The following is an 18,030-nucleotide window of genomic DNA, read 5'->3' as shown; positions in this document are numbered from 1 at the left end:
TCCTGGAGACACGCTGGTTGGCTAGCAATAGATGACGTTGTTCTGTCTCGGAAAGGCTGGTAAAGTGGAGGGTCTTCTAAACTCCCCAGGCAACGACGCAAGAACTTTCCGGACGCATTTCTCTCCCCAAATATTAGTCTAGAACTGATCCCATCAGTGATTATGGTGATAAAAGGGAATCAAACAGCCAGGAGAATTGACCGCTTAACTTGCTGAGAAAGTCTCATCAACCCTGCTGATGAAAAAAACATCACTTGGCTTTAGTCAACTTGTATCACCAGTGACATAAATGGGAAGTCTGACTGCTAGGAAGGGGGATCTTTCACTGCTTTATTCTTTGATCAAGAAGCATGGACATTAAAAGTAGAGGACAATAGTGGATTACTAGTATTTGGTCAAAGATCTATTTGGAACATTACTTGCATATCAGTCAGTCGTAATAAACAAAGAGCCTGGCATAAGTGCGTTTCAGTCTAGTTTCTTAGACAACATGGAAGGAAAGATGAAATTAATAAGACAAATAATGAAAAAATCAAAGCAAAGGTAGTATCAATGATGGTGAGGAAGACTAAACACTGGGCGATGGGTTATTTGGACAAGCTGACGAAACTCTTAACATTTCTAAATATGACTGGGTACTTTCATTTTTTGATTCTAACACTTATAATACCACACTATCTTCCGTAGAACATCTGAAATGAACATCGTTTTAATAGGTGGCAGCGATTTGTAAGTCACTAAACAAAGATCTTTTGAGTCAGAAGAAACTTTACGTACCTCATGCATGAAATGACTATTCCACTAGAGAAAAGGGTCGTGTGTTTCAAGAGTGAGTCCTGTTAACACGTGAAGTGCTCTGATGTAGCAATTTGGAAAGGGGATCCATAGAAAGTAAATCTGACATGTATACAACCTTTGAAATGATGAAGTGTTTTAACTTAGCTCTCAGACTTCACACTTTATCAACTTAATGTACATTAAAAGTGACGTCTTAAAAGCATCTTATATGGTGGATGGCTTGTCGTAATGTTTGGTTTCCTCGTAAGGGTAAGCAACAGAAGGGAAGTCCCCAAGAACCACAAAAAGCAAGTCATCTGGACCTCTACTACGTCTTTTTCCCTGGGTATTGAGTCTATGGATTGGCATTCGGAGGTAATTGAGATCATTCATTTGTTGGGGTGATAGCTGACAACTGTTTGGTTGAAAATAAACCAACAGGTCATTTACCCAAACAACCATGGACTAGAGGGGAATTAAATAAGCTTTTCTTAGTGTTTTACTTGAAAGAAGCGTTGAAAATGAGTTAGCTTCTTGTTTCTGCAAGCCATACAGTATTGACGATGAACTTTGTCAAGTCGACTTTTCAAGCGTAATAATCAGTGAACGACCCGCCCAGTACTGACGCCAATGACGTCCACTGGCCCTCAAGGAGTTCTCCTGATCTAAATATGATCTTACGTTGTTTACCAGTAACTAGTAAGACTGAAAAACAATCTAAACGACAAGCAGTTATGGTTAGAGAGACTAGTCACATGAGAGAATCCATTTATATGGCGTCCACAAAATAGTGAGCCCTGCAAACTTATTATATTATTGACTGACACACTTGTTACCATTAAACAAACTTAGGAAAAAGACACTAGTAAATTATGACTACTTATTTTAAAAAAATTTGTAGACATTTGAAAGAAAAAATAAAGATAGATTTGACCTACCACTATCATATAGGAACCAAACTTACACATTTTAAAATCATGGGTTTATTCCGAAGGAAGAAAGGTAGAAAAGTCATTAATGAGGAAATTAGTTAAAACGCAAAATATGGCGGTCATTTTTACACACCCCGCAATCTTGTGGAGCGTTCAAACAAAGCATTTCATTAGTAAGGTGTCGCTTGTAAGCCAGTTATTTTATCCTCTTGTGGGAGGTTCCAAATTCTGTCTTTGTGAAGCAAGAAAGCTTTACATCTCTTGGGTACATGTTTTATATGAGTTTGTTTTTCATAGTTGAAAGCGTGAGTCAATTGAAGCTAGACCACCAGGGAAAACCCCTTTTGATAATAGTTTTTTTTCGTTTGGACATTTACATTTTAATGTCGGGAAAATCTCATTCGATCATTTAATTGCTACAACCAGGATTTCATTCGAATACTTGATGTTAGCTCAGGATAAATGTGCGTCCCATAAACAAACGTGATATAAATAATGATTCACTTAGACTTAATCGGATATTGAAATTGACAGCTTACGTACACTTCCTTCATATTCAGCCAGTCTGAAACCCCAAGAAAGGTGGAGATGTCAGTAATCATAGTTATTAATGACGAAAATCAAATCATCAGTGTTTGAGTTACTAGGCATCCCTAGACAATTTCGAATAGTTTTATTCTTCCAACCAATCAGTTGCATCGAAGAAGCCACTTTACGAACTACTTGACAGTTAAGTTTGATATGAGGTGCTCTTAAACCATATGGTGAGCACATAAGAACTCCCCAGCTATTAGCCTCAGTCGAACAGTAGAGTTGACGGGAATTCCGTAGTTGTTGAATTTATTATGCCTACATATACTTTTTTCAAACAAGTTCCGCAATTCTGTCAAATTAGTATAAGCCCATCCATTAACATAAACTGGTATTCAATACCTTGCACTTGCCAAAATGCCAATTGGTGTATTTGGATTACGAGGAAAAATCAAGAAGGGAATAAACGCAAACTGATCAGTAATTTGAAGTGTAACACAATTAATTATTGTGGGAAATAATCCACTGAGGACAAGCTGCACCAACCCCAGGCTGGGTCAGAACAGTTGGATTCTTAGGTAGAATATTATTAGTCATTTCAGTCATGCACATAACTGATATTAGCCACCAAAACTATATATCAGTGACTCAGTTTACTGACTTTATCCTTATTCTGTCTACCTTGCTCTAACAGCTAGTGACTTCTTGTTATTCAATATGATCTAATAAATGGCCATGGACCATTCAGGTCGAATTTAATTTATCGCATAATGAAGTAAAGACAAGTGTCATGAGAGCTTAACTTAGTATGGTAATTAGAAGTATTCGATCTAATGTGCTAGGAATCTTCGAAATAGTACAGTTTCAGGCAGGTAGAACTAAATGGGCACAAATGATCGTATTATATTTGTAATTCGTGGTCAGCGGGTCATCAAATACAAAGGAATCATTATTTCATATACATACCACGCTTATCTGTCACTATGATGTTCAGTGGAATTATTGGTAGTGCAATAGCTAATGCATTGTGACCTAACGACTGTATAGACATTTTTACCACACTTAAAACATCTGGTACTGCGAGCTGTACATGATTTTTGGCCTGGATTACGACTGTTGAAAAACTTACAAAACCTAGGTTAACCATAATTGACCGTTGATGTGCGACTTGGATAATCGGTTTTATTTCCATGAGAATAGGAATCAGTATTGATCTGGCGCCTCGGTAGGAACTTGATTGATGAAACTAACTAATGTACTAAAATCCTTCATCACATGTAAATGAACCTCATTCACATCATGATAAACTATTATATGCAACTTTGACATCCTGAAAGGAGTACTAAGAAGTTTGTTCTAGTGCACTCTCAAGATTCGAGACGTTTATTCTGGCAGTTAACCGACCACACAAATAATCACGAAACTTGTCTCAGGAGTTTCACTTGGCAGCTGGTCCTTGGAGTTTGAGAATGGAAGTGCTAACATACAGTTGATTGTGACGAACCGTCATCTAAGTGCTTTCCCTCTGTTAGCATTCCATGTCAGTGCACTTTAAATAAATCAATAGTAGTACTGTTATAAACGTATGGATGCCGTCGCCAATTGTTATAAACGTAGAGAGAGAGTGAGGATGCTGGTTATAACTTTAGGGGGTTCTGGTTATAACAGTCCTTTTACTTCTTACACGTATGTGGGACGTTAATTTATCTTAGACGAATATCTACACTAGATTCCCACCCAGTGTCTATTCTACAGGACTTCAACAGAACTCAGATCAAGAACACAATATTAGCCTGACTATAACGTCAATATATTTCACACCAAAATCCGACACATGGAACAGTCAATAAGTCTCAATAAGTGTCAATCCATAATAAGGATAGGGAAATATATATATACATAACACCTGTCATCCTGTCTAATGTCTGACTCATCAAGACAACCAATCATTATCATTCTCGCCCACACATCAAGTACCTTTGAAGTTTCACATGAAAGTGAAAATGGGTTACCTGGAAATCCAAAACTATTCACCAGACTGTGTGCATTTTTGTCTCAGAATATGTGAAAATGAGCCTCAACGTTATCACCTTTAACATCATTTCTGATCATGTATTGGATTTTGGATCGCTGCATATAATTGTAAAACATTTTGGCATTGGAATACAGACTTAATTGTCTAGTAACTGCTTTCTTCACGACTCCACCAAGATATTTCAAACTGACAGTAGTGTTATATAATTTTGTGTCCTAACCATTGAATTTCCAGGTCTAATCAGTAAGTGTTCTGGTTTTGACGACTGTATCAATACTTAAAACAGATAACGGTGCACGCGTGTGAATGTTCTATAATACTTTCAGAATAGTATGGTTAAGTTTACACAAAACTATTATTATTTCACGAAGAAATTACGATTCTGTATCATATGAGTAATCCAGCTACGTTTGTTCCCACTTCATTCCACGTGTCCCTTGCAATGTGGAGTATATTAACATTTATTTAATAGCCAGAAGAAGGAGGAAATTAGAGAGTAGGTACCCCAAACTGACATTAGTTTTCATTTGCAATGTGCCTGTTTACTGTCACTTATGTATGAATCTACACATTAGTCCCTCACAGGTGGTTTGTATGGTGGTGCCGCTCTTTTCCGATGTTCAATAGTGTCACAGATTCTATAGTGTCACTTTATCCACTCTGTGAAATGTTTCCTGACAATCAAAGAAATAGGTACATGATAACACATCCATTTCTACTGACTGCCGAATAATGATATGTAGTGTACAAATACGCTTGGCTCGAGATCAGTCCTTAAAAAAATGAAATTTTCAAGTCAGGTGATTCAGCAACACTGCTTAAAACTTTATCTAGTGCCCACAGTAGTGGGATCCTTCTGTAGTTACCGTGCTTAACGAAATCTCTTTTCTTTGATATCCTAACCAGACTTATCTTTTCACAGTCTGTTGGCGCTTGCTGTTCCACCCAAATCTTCCTGCAGAACGCAAGAAACATATTCACAGTTGTCTCTGTGTCTGACTGCAGTGCTTCGTCTGGTGTGCTCCTTGATCCTGTCTCTTTGCTGCTTTTGATTTACCCAATGGACTTGACCGCTGGTGCGCTCATAGATGAAAAATGCTGCCTGTATGTTGCTTCAGGGTCCAGGGGGTTTATAGGGACTGGTCTATTAGCGGACTCTTCAAAGTTTTCTCTCCACCCTATCGACTGTTCTTGAATCTCAGTGACCGGTTTCCTCTATTTTTCAACTGGTCGTCCTAGTTTATTATATTTCCCTACTAGCCTCTACGTCGGATCATATCGATTTCTCACTTCTCCTCCTAGAAGCTTTTTCTGTTGACATTTCTAGGTTTCCCGCATATTTCCACTATGAACTTTATCGGCACCTTTTTCCCACTCGTTTGCTTTGGTATATCTAGTTTGTCGCTTTGCTTAGTCTGCTTCAGTTTGGCCATTGTTGGTTGCTGTTTCCTAGTTATCACCTTCTTAAATCTTCCCCAAGGTATCTGCAGAGATCTATATTCTATTCCGGCGTTAGAGTTGTGATATTTGTGCTGGTTGGACTGGTTACGAATCTTTGATTGGTTTTTGGGGGACAAGAACACTTACTTCAAAGGAGATTGGGCTATTAGAGTTTTTCTACAAACGAATAACACCTCACTTTACTGATATGAAATTTTATTGGCTTTTATCCATAACCGTACTGCAGTTTCTTACACTGTTTTCAATTGTTTTCTCTCCTGGCATGAACTCTGACCAACGCAGAGATCACAGACTAAAAATATTCCCCTTGATCTGTTGCTTCTTGACGCCAGTATTTTCTGTCATGTCGAAGGAATGATACTCTTTAGTGATTGCTTCGTCGGTAAGTAGGTCTTGTAAGGCATGGAGCCTCTTGCTGAAAACAACTTCAAATTTCTTGGGTTTTTCAGTATCTCTGGAGAAGGACGTACTAAAATTTTGTTGTGCTCTCTGTCCATATGTGCAATTCTTCTTTATCTCCATATTTATCTTGCCACAAGGTGCTGGTCTGCAGGTACATAAATTGGTTTCTTTGTTCCTGAGTCTTTGACAGACCTTTAGAACGTTTTACTGATGCATATGTGATTGATCTGATTTTCTTTAGTGTAACCCGGTGAAACCCAGGTAATTTGTGCATTTGTTAACGCCCATTTAAGGAGCAATCAAAAAGAGTTTTACAAATTCTTTGACAATTATTTGCAATTTTAATAAATTCTTCGTGCCCGTAGATCCTCCTAGTTTTATCTACAGAAGACTAGTGTTCGAATAGTTTGTTGTTCGAATTGCGGAACAGAACAGTTTAAGCATGAGGTCATCTTTTTCAAACACATAAAGTTTTCAATATTCAATATAAAATAATAAGAAATATAATACCTACACAAAATGAGGACGTAGATAAACACCTGATGTATGATGTTTTGACATTACTCAGATGTTTTCGACCAATTCTTAACCGGTCAAATTTAGCTGTTAAAACTCCCAACGAACAAGACATTACTCTCGGACGGGGTCTGCAGCTTTTTCCTTGTATTCACCCAGAATAAGACGGATTATTTCCTCATGAAGTTACGAAAGAAAACTTTGAAAAACGTCTAGGTATACACGGTATATTTTTTACGGTATGATTAGATCACAGTCTAACATATACATAGCATAATTGATCTTATGCATATAATTATATATCCAATTTGACTATCTGACAGAACCACGACCTATCACTTTAAATCATATATAGTGAGGTATTGTATTTCAAATTTTGCACACTAATCCTTACTTTGTGTTTAGACTCTGTAACTTATATACTTTATGGAGCTACTGGCTCAATTCAGGCCTCGATACAACACTCAAAAACATATAATCATATATGATGAGGCAATACATTGAAAACTTGATGCACTATTTTATGCACTATGCGTTAACTTGCGTTTCCATGCTGTGACTTGCTTTTTGGTATTACATGTTAAATTCGATGATTCTGTTATAGATTTTCGTCTGCATCTCTACCAAGAGAATGGATTTATATATTTTGGTCATAAAGCAATATATTAGCTCTAAATGGTATTAACCCTCTTTAAAGCTACAGTCTACTACGCTCTCGATTTTAGCTAATGCCGAGTTTCAGTTTACATATGTACCAAACACGCTACTCATTCTGATTGTTTGATACTTAATATCGACAGTTCTAGATGGCTTTAATACATAATCCCTAGGCTAAACTTTATCCAACGTGCAAATATTTGTATACCATATCTCTACTATGAACTTCCTGACATGTTCCGCTCTGCATTTTTCATTTTCATTCATTCTGACGACGATTCCACACTTGTTTCAATCACAGGTCTTGATTTCTTAACAACCATGAGCTCTCCACCTTGATTCTTTCATTCGTTTTTATTTAAACACTTTCAATCCATCTGCTACTAATCACTTCACAGCCATGTCTCAGAAAAGTCTGAATGCCCAAGTATTCAGGCGTCCAAACAGATGTAAGAAAACGACACAATACAACACGACTACTCACACGATTTCAAGCACGTTTAACGAGTCATGCTACTCGACACATCCAGAAGCAGACAAGTTTATGCCAGTTCTCGCCATTCAGACATGTTGAATACTGTATTAGTTAGGAATTAGAAAGTATTCATTGCAACCATATAGATGGCATAAGAAAGTTGCAAGTTGACATGAACATCCCTAATCAACCTAAGTATCATATCAACCCCAACCTCGCAGACATTCCAGGCCAGATGAACGGCACAAATAATTTCCTGGATTGTGTTATTTCATAGGCGTTTGAAAGAATCAAAAGATTCATCAATGTAATCGTGTTTAATGTACCGGACGCACATGCTCTGAAAAATATAAAGTCTAAGCAGCTTAAAGCCAGCAACGTGACACACGTATCATGCGGACATAAAATCAAAAGAATTCACCATTGTATGCACTCACCGATGTTGTCCAAATTCAATATATCTTTAAACCCCAGTGAGTTCTGACATTATCCAATTCGACCAGACAAAGCACAGGTTTTCAGGGTTGTTAGGACTTTTCCAGATGGAGCACTGTGTTAACAAAAGCATGAAGAACTGGTTACGGACCATTAGCAAAGTTCCAAACGCAACCTAATCCCAAATGATATGAAATTAAGTCTGATTCTGAGAAAACCTGACATTACAAATATACCACTACTGATAAACGCTCCTGAATATCCTGAAATTCGGAAACCACAAGAACGTAACTCTAATGCAAATGTCCGTTCTTCTAAAAACATTGATTCACATAATAATAATTTATTCTCAAATAGCAATGTGTTACATGAGGCATACCAGTTTACGGGCAAGGTGAAATTGTTATAAATGATACAGCCTTCACTGTAATAAGTAACGCAGGCTGATGTGTTGTGAGACACATTGGTCGTAGAATCAGGGGGATAACACTCCTCACATATGAATGTAAATAATGTTGGGGCAACTCGAATAGTCAATATGAGGTTCGTCGCACTTTGTGGATGTCGCGTTTCAAAGAGCAACTGATGATGGAGAATAAATCCATGTAAAGCTGAGAGCTCCTATAAACTTCAACCTTATATCCTCTTGGAACATCTGAGGTAATAATGTTGGCGTAGGGAGAAGTCACATGTTCTGTTCGTGTTTTCGGAGGGAAGTGATGGGGGGCTGAAAATAGGAGTTAAAAAAGACAGGATGGGCGATAGAACAAAGAATATCTATGACTCCTGAAGTTGAGTCATTTGTGATGGAATAATTGGAGTATGAATACTTAGATTTATTCTCTTTACCAGTCTAATTTTTGAGTAAGAACATTTTAATAGGTTAAAGAAAATAATCCTAAGTACGGTAATTAATGGACAAAGAACTGTGTGAATGAAAGTGGTACAAAAAGAACTTGAAAGTCTAGGATTATGTGTAGTTTTAAAATGTAGTACGGAAAACAATATTCGGACAAACAAATGACCCTCTTTCCCTTTTTTCCACGAAAGCTATTTCGGCTCACCTTTTATTTTCACAGGCTTTATAGGACCATGAGTAGACTTCATTTTAGCCTGATTGTCCAGTTTTGCATGTAATAGGATTTCTCTGTAGGAAGTGAGACCAATCCAAGGTTATAAACATGAGTCGGAGAACTATTTTGCTCAGTAAATTGGCGCCACTGCCATTGGTTAGCAGCCGTAATTTTAAAAAATGTCGTGCTTCATAAACATGGGTAGACTGAGGTTATCTCCTTACCATCATGTTCTCTGGTCAGAAACGCCACCCCACTCCTTTTATGATGTTAGGCTCTTTCGCATTTGTGGTATGGATGAATACTGCCTCAATCCAGATACCATGTTGCATACCTTTTTGGAATATACTAACTCTACTAGTTCCGCCTTATAGGCAAACCAGACAACTAAAGCCTTTGTATTATGAAGTAGATTTCTATTTAGTAAATCACACTTCTTTAGAGTTAAGTGGTATAAGTTATAAGATACTGGTCAGATGTTATATGGTTTAGAGATGATAAGGATGACAGAGGGTCAACGAATATGAAAGAAAAGTTTAGAACTGAAAAATTTTAGAGTAAGGCGACTAGTATGTAAGAAAACAAAACATCAGAAATAACTCACAAGAATTTAGGATTTTGTGAGCTTTTTATGATCGGCCATAGTCGAGCAGCATCCATAAGGTTAGTGAGTTATTTCTGGATGAAATTATTCTATCTGAAAACATACGATGTGCATTGCTATCACTAAATGAATTGTTTTTTAACGTATAAAAACGTGTTATACTGATATCAGGGGGGTGGGGGCCGTGTCAGAAAAAGGTATCGCAATGAAAGGAGAACTCTTCTTTTTCACAAGAAAACATAAGGAGAATAATTTATTTCATATTAACTTACTAACATTGATAGGAGTAGATGTTGTTTTTATTGTTATAATATCCTCAAAATAGTAACGACAACATCAGCAGTGTAATCATTTTCAGAAGAAAAAACTGAATAAAACGCATGAAAAACTTTGCATAAGCGCAGTGATCCTAAATACGCAAATAAGATTACAATGTCGATGATATCCAATAATCACATACTGCAATTAGGAAGAGGTGAGATCCCTGATAGCTTGATTCTTGAGAAGACAAAGAATATGTAGTAAACGCTTTGAATCGATTGTCTTTAGAAGGGAGAAAGGCGATGAAAATCAATAACACAACTGTCAAATGACAATGATACTTTGGTTAGCATTTTAAAAGAAAAAATAAAGGCATCAGAGATCAATAACTGTTTTCTTTCCTTAAACAAAAACAAACCGAAAGAGATAATGAGGAAATAAGCAACCAGTGTTTGAACACACACAAAAGTAGTGGTAGTTCCAGTAGTGATGCAATACTATAATGGGAGTAATAGTCTCAGTTACATAATAATGATTATCATCTTTAATGAAATGGATTTAAACTACTTATTTTTTGTTGATGCATCATATTATTTCCAGAGCCATCAATAACAGACCATGCACTTGTAGTATTGATTGGTACCACATAGTTGGGTTGTGCTGTTGCGACAGACCCACTAGCAGGATAATATGGTCGAACTTGATAGAACATTGGATTATTCGTTGTGTTAAGATAAGTTGGACCTGGCAGAGGTGCCGGTGTTGATGCCCATTGGTGGGGTAATACGCTGTAGAGAGCGATATCGCAAAAACAGTTTAAGAAGTAAAGCACACGGATCATTATCTCCACCTTTTACTATGCTGGTTGAAGTACCATCTGGTCTTTCAATGTAGGAGTGATTCAATTCGTTAACTGTATTAGAAATATTCTGTACACTGAAGTCCGTATCAGTAATTTCACAGGAAGATACTCACGTTAGCTCTAATTCACTTAGTGGTTTTTCGCTAGTTAATGAAGAACAAAATTGGTCACCGAACAGTTCCGTAAGAAGTTTGGGATATTTGTATGCTTGTATTTCCCTAATATGTTCCCTCCTTTCGATCCCGAAAGTTTATGTTCATTTTGAAGGTGTTTGAAAAGTGCGGAGGAGTTATTATTATGTTCCATATCACATTCGTCCTGTGCTACTGCTTTTGCGTACGTATTACCTCCTCGTGGGCAAATATTTCTGTCATCATAAGTAAAGATGAAAAGTTATTGAGGTTATAGAATTGGAAACAGTGTCTTCGAAGACATCTTTACGTACAGACGGTATACACAGATCTTTAGAAAACTTAGGTCTTCAATATTTTAAAGGTGCGATTTCGTCGAAGATGTTACTGGTGTTGTGACAGAATTTATTGGTTAGTGTGTCAGTATTGCTTACAGTAAAGAAGGTTCCCCAATCAGTGCTTCTTGAGCGCTTTCGAAGTAATCGTTCTTGCATATATTAAAGGTTTATTTAGCTGGCATTTGTAAGTTTGACCGAATGACTTCCTTGAGGTATGAAAATATTATTTTTTGCTGCACAGAAAGTCTTTATCTTTTTCGTGCACTTGATTGTACCGGCTCTATTGGGCAGAAATCAGGATGCACATCTTCGTCCAAACATTATTCAGGTATCGAGAAAATTTGTATGTTTTGTGTGTATTGACATCCATATAGTATCGATTTTGTGATCCATATGCCACTCTTTGATTTGTTGGCGTTTTGTTGAGGCGCCACGGATAAGGTATGGAAATTACACTGAGCATTCTGAGAATCCAAGAGTTCTGAACGTAACATTGGTCACATGTGGGGACTTATCGATTAACTAGTAAGTTCAATACTACTTATGTTTTAGAATACGTTAAGATGACCAAGTCTTTGTATTGCATGCACAGCAACAAATTCAGATGAAGACAGCTATGGTGGATGCGTAACTCGTACTTATACCGTTCGACTAGCAGGCCCAGTTCACTGTAGCTGAACTGGAATAGTGTTGTTACCACTGACGTTTAGAACAAGACAACCGATCATTGTGAAAATCGTAGCACTATGTGCAATTCAGACAAGACGTCAAGACCAAACAAACTCACTGACTGGAAAGATTTGTTGTGCTGTGACGGCACTAAAACGTTGACAGGGAATCGACAACCACTTTAGGATAATATTAAATTCACCAGCTGGCTGGAATTTACAAAGTTTAATTGAAATAACAAAGTAGTTAACAAGCTGTATACTTTCGATCTCACCACCTCAACAATATCTTCTTATTCGTCTGCTGAACAAATACGAGGGTTGAATATGCGTAGTTCGACGCAGAAAATACCGCCAAAACACCAAATAAAGACGTGAGTGTCTAAGTTACATAATTTTACACCGAATTCGGTGATTCTCAATCTGGTGACCAGACTATCCTGATTTCACTATGAAACTATAGAACAGATGAAATGTTGCAAAAAAGAATTTTATATATTTGGCGGAACGGATCACGAAAAGATGATTTACAACATGCTAATAGTCTATTAAAGATGCCTATTCCACGGTACGTACTGATTAGTTGGCGTTAGATACCTTCGAACCTAATATCATTCGACAGACACTCCAGCACCCAGTGATACCTCCAGTTTGATTGATAAATTAGCCAGGGTTCAATGTTATTTCAAGGACGTTACAAGCAACACTATCAAAAAAACGAAATGGGTTTCGTTCACAGGATTTTGTTGAGCGTCCGTCTGTAAACGTTAGACATGTATGGGGAGTTAAGTATTTTTAAACACTTCCATGAACTTAAAGTGTGAGTACTGCATATAAAGCCACAATTTTTCCTAAGGATATCATTTTATTCATCTAGAGCTATCCCCATGTGTCTACTAAGAATACGCTACCGTAGCACACCCTGAATTCCGAAATGAAACTAGAAAATGAGGGAAGAGCTAGAACTTGAAAACCAGTTACTTGTTAAGCAAATGAAATATGCTTGAGAACACTAGTGTAGGGCCAGTGAAGTGTCACTGAGTCCTAGCCCAATCGTCCAGCAGTGGGTTCACTGAATACCGAACAGATCGTCGATCCCCATCAAAGTCGAGGAAAACCAACGCGCGCCGGCTAATCGTATGCCATGGACTGGCGCATGCGGTGGTGGTCTTGCTATCTTCTCTGCACTCATTCTTGCTAATATGTTACCTTAATAACGTCCTTTGTGTTATACGGTCTTCAAAGCAGTCATAATACTTTGATACGTCGAAGGTGTAATCCGCGACAGATGATGACCGCGAGGTGTGACTTGGAAGTTAGCTGTCCGTCACACCGTTCCCAGCTAACTCGAGTAACCCTCCAATCATTAAAGAAGGATCATCTATGTTAGTGATCTACACTAGATATTGGATGTTCAAAAAGGATGGACAACCTCACACTAAATAAACTCATCAGTGTAGGCCGTAAATGGAATGAACGTCGGGACCATTAGTGAAAATTGGGAGCCCTTTTAGAAACAGGATGTTTGTTCAGCGCCCATAATGGGTATGTATTCAGAATATAAAATATTACGGGCTTTAGCGATGCATTATTCAATCAGTGATGGAAACGTACAAATTCAGTAAAAATTAGAAACAGAAACGATGGCGAACTTTCTTAATATACCAAGAGCTTTGACCATCTTCACGTGATTTTCCTAAACTACCCAGGGGAAAGCTATGACACGAAAATTATGAAGTAAAGATGCAAATACAAGGACTATCTATCAGATACAGATTTCAGATCATGGCCAGAAAAAAGTATGTTTGTACTGAAGATTCTTGGTATTATGTATGTATCAGAAATAGTCTTTCTGTAGACGGAGTTTAGTTGCGAGTTTATAGGAAGGTGTTATGGAGCTTTTGAGTAAAGATGCTTGATAATAATTGACGTAGTAATTTAAAAAAGCCAGTGGTGTTCTTTCCTCCTAAATAGGTCTCACAGTTTCGATTGTTGTCAACTTCTAATAGCTTTTGTTTTTTGTTTGATTAAGGTCCAAACATTTAGTCAGTTCATTAAAAGTTTTAGCTTCTACGTAGTATCAGTTCCACATTAGTTTTTACTGTATACATTTTGATAGTGGAGAAAAAGGTTTCATTGAACGGTTTACGCTTGTTGGATTAAGGGGCCATCTTGTAAAACGGTTTTCTCGTGCTCTTTCTGCATAACACAAATTTCCGTTCTAGTTTTCACTGCTTTCTTGTCCTACTGGTTATTAAAATGCCTTTTTGTCATATCTGTGGTTTCACTGCTTAGACTTGAAAAGCGAGGAGCCATAACAGTTCTCTCGATGCAGTGGTACTACCTGTATTTTATTATAGTTCTCGTTTTCCGTAAGTTTCTGTCTTTTCTGGACTATATCTATGTTGTTTTAGTCGATATTTAGTTGTGGCGACTGTCATGTTGATTAGCTACCTTCTTGGTCGTGCAGCTTGCATTTATTGGAGTTGCACATTTATGATTGTGAATTGAAGCATTCACCCAGAATTGTAAAATCTCAATGTTATGACGAAATCAGATATAATCTTCCGAACAGTATCCACGTAGTCTACCCAGAAAGGATGGAACAACATTTGTTTGTCGCACTTGGTCATTCTCGTACGTCCTTTATCAATTTATCTATTCAGTGAAACTTGGATCCCACTACTGAATGAACAACTATTGGTCGAATAACTAGGTGGTAATATTTGTTTGGAAAACTTACATTTAAATTTATATGCAATTTAGAATCTTCATCTACCTTGTTTTGGTTTCAGCTGGGGATAGAGCGTATCTACACTAATATAGGCAGTTATTTATCGTCTGAAACTTCTTTGGTCTGGAAGCTTCACGTAAAAATACACAGTTTAAGTGTAAATGCAAATAGGTTTTAGACAGAATAATAAAAAGAGTATGTTAATTATCAGAAGGGATTTTGTGGAGATTTAATATGTTTTATAGTTGAAAGCATGAGTCAATTGAAGCTAGACCACCATTGAAAACCTGGAAACACTGGACGGCCGTTCCGTCCTATTATGGGAATCCTCAGCAGTGCGCATCCACGAATATAATCATATGCTCACTAGTGACTTCGGGAAGTACATCCAGGAGCCCTAGTGAGAAGCAGTGACCAGTGGAGTGCTAACCACGTCTGTTGTGAGATAGGAACTCACTGATGACAATTGGTGAATGGTTGCTCAACTTCGTGGATCAGTTGAAGTTAGACATTAACACCATTGGATGCCAGCTCAGTGGTCTATCGGTTAAGGGCTCTGGCGCGAGACTGGTAGGTCCTGGGTTCGAATCTCGCGAGCGCGGGTTCGTGGATGCGCACTGCTGAGGAGTCCCATAATAGGACGAAACGGCCGTCCAGTGATTCCAGGTTTTCCATGGTGGTCTAGCTTCAATTGACTCATGCTCTCAACTACGAAAAAGGGTATGATTGCAACACAAGGCAAAGTTCACACCTGTCATAACGAACAAAATCTCACGCTCAATTAATGCGAAATATGTTGACCGGATTTAATATTACATGGAAAATATATACTCAATGTTGTGCTGGCTAAAGCTTTACTCTGAGGCTAAAAGCAATGTCACACTGGAAAGGAACTAATATTATATTGGATGAAGTGTTGCATCTGCAATAAAATATTGTCCACATGTCACACTGGAAGCTAATGTCACGAACTGTTGCACTGATTTAAAGGATAAATGTTTAATCGCCTACTTATCACGGCTCATCACTTTTCATTACAGATTTCTTTGCATTTCTTTTGATCGAGTCAATCAAGTTGTTGAATGCGGCTAGAAACCTTCCCGCCGATGAATATCAAAGTATAGATGACACTGAGCAACTGATAAATCTTTAGGGCTTAATGAATCTAGTCATCGACACGGCTTTCTATATGAGCGTGACAATCATAGTAGACCCCTAAGAAATAGTAGATGATGAGGGCACCTGTGCACAGAAGACCGAAAAAAGAAATATCGAAAATCTGTCATCTAACGATGATAGAAGAGTTCTGAAACGTTCCATTTGTCATGTTCAGAGAATGTGATGAAACGTTCAGGGTAAATCTGAAATAAGTGTCTGGAAAATCTATGTAGCTCAACGGACTTATGAAAATCAGTTAACACAACCTGTAATCAAGCATCCAAAGAGACTGTTTTCATACGTAAATTATAGAGCAGGAACAAACTTATAGAATTGTGATCTAATTAAGAAAGGTCATGCACCTGCAAAAAGCAAACGTCATGGCCAGCAACTTCTGGGTGACCTTTGCTAATGAACGTCCTCCAGACAAAGGACTGAGGCAGGAAGCAATGCCACCTAACCAGTTATTCAATGGTTATTCCAGCCAAAATGATGTATTAAAAGGACTAAACTCTTTAGGTAGGAGACAATCAACAGGATTGAATGAGATATATATTACTAGAAGGACTCAAAGTGTTTGATTGGCTGTTAAATGTTATAGTGAGCATAATTATTTTCACTGGGTTGAGGATATATTTGTTATTCTCAAACACTGAACTTATTTGTTTGTGTGTTCGACCTTGAACGTTTTCGGTTTTACACTGTTTTGTTCAACATGCTGAAAATATTGTCCTGGAAACCAAAAAACTGAGGATTTGTTCTGGAATTTGTCATAATTATTATTGGAGCAATATATATTCAGGAATGAACTCTTGAAACTTGAATCGGAATCCCATTTTCTAGTCCTGCGGGTCACAAGTTGCCAGTGTATCAATCGACCATCCCTCGAAAACAGATCAGGACAGAATTGGGACGTAACAATAAGTTTAAGAATCTTGAGATGAAGTGCAATATATACTGCTACCTTTCTTATTATGATATTCAAGCTGTCACTCAGCGAGAGTGAGTTGCTGAAGAACTAAAAAGGTCCATTTACCACTCCAACTCACATGACAATGACAAAATAACATCCTTAGGATCACAGACCCATCGGCCTCATCGGTAGCGCGGTTAAAATATTGAAAAAATAACCGTAAAGACCATTAAGACTTTAGTGAAAACAGACAACTTGTAAATCAGGAAACAGCATAATTTCAGAAGAGTATCGCTGCGTGCAACAAACCTCCAATATTAGGAGAGGGGTTGACAAGTTCTTCTGATAATCGAAAATTACTGGATTTCGTTTATTATAATTTCAGCAAAACGGTTGATAAGATGCCGCATAATCGACTTTTGTTGATGTGTCGAAATTTCGGAAGTGCTTTACCTTTGCTAAACTAGATCAAGGATAGTCTATTAGGCTGCTAGTAGGGAGTAAGAATGAATTACAAATGTCCCACATTGAGACCAATACTTAGTGAAGCACCATACGGCTTTATTCCAGATCTTGTGCATTTATTACTTCATATGGATGAACTCCCGTGCAACCTGTAGACTCAGTAGTAGAGTGTTCATACAACACCATAATTTGGCTTCAAACAAACGATTAAGGCCGATTCACAGGCACTTTAGGTCATCTTAGAAGTTGTGTTATCTGGTTTAAGTTGTTGTTGACGCCAATCAACTCGGCGAAGAGTGTCTATATGCACATATGGCACGTAGATGAAAATAAACACAGCTTCGTGAAATCCCTTAGATCTGTCTCATGATTTTAGGTGCTGGTTGGTCACCACAGCTTACTACCGTGAGGTGGCAGCTAATGGTTTTGGAACCAAGTGGGCCTTATGACGGACATGTGACAAGTTAGATATGAATATGTCCACCACAATACAAAGAGCCTTAGTGAGTTCCAAACTTGAAAACTGAGTTTAAGCTGTAAGTGACTGTCCAAAAAGTGAAAGTTGGTGAATGAGTACACACCAAGAGTAAGAAGCGACCTAA

At 37.7% G+C, this 18,030-nt stretch overlaps 1 protein-coding gene across 1 annotated transcript; it reads right to left on the bottom strand.

Moving 5' to 3' along the window:
- Nucleotides 1-10,703: 10,703 nt before the first annotated feature.
- Smp_202480 (uncharacterized protein) lies at nt 10,704-10,871 on the bottom strand (the record flags this gene model as incomplete). The annotated part of the gene is made up of 1 exon (XM_018796712.1): nt 10,704-10,871. The coding sequence occupies one exon, from the start codon at nt 10,869-10,871 to the stop codon at nt 10,704-10,706; it is 168 nt and encodes a 55-aa protein (XP_018651826.1).
- Between the last annotated feature and the right edge of the window lie 7,159 nt (nt 10,872-18,030).

This window comes from Schistosoma mansoni, chromosome 4 (assembly GCF_000237925.1).
Source record: "Schistosoma mansoni strain Puerto Rico chromosome 4, complete genome".
Classification (NCBI taxonomy): domain Eukaryota; kingdom Metazoa; phylum Platyhelminthes; class Trematoda; order Strigeidida; family Schistosomatidae; genus Schistosoma; species Schistosoma mansoni.
The sequence above is the reverse complement of the archived record's forward strand: the minus strand, read 5'-3'. Positions and strand labels throughout refer to the sequence as shown.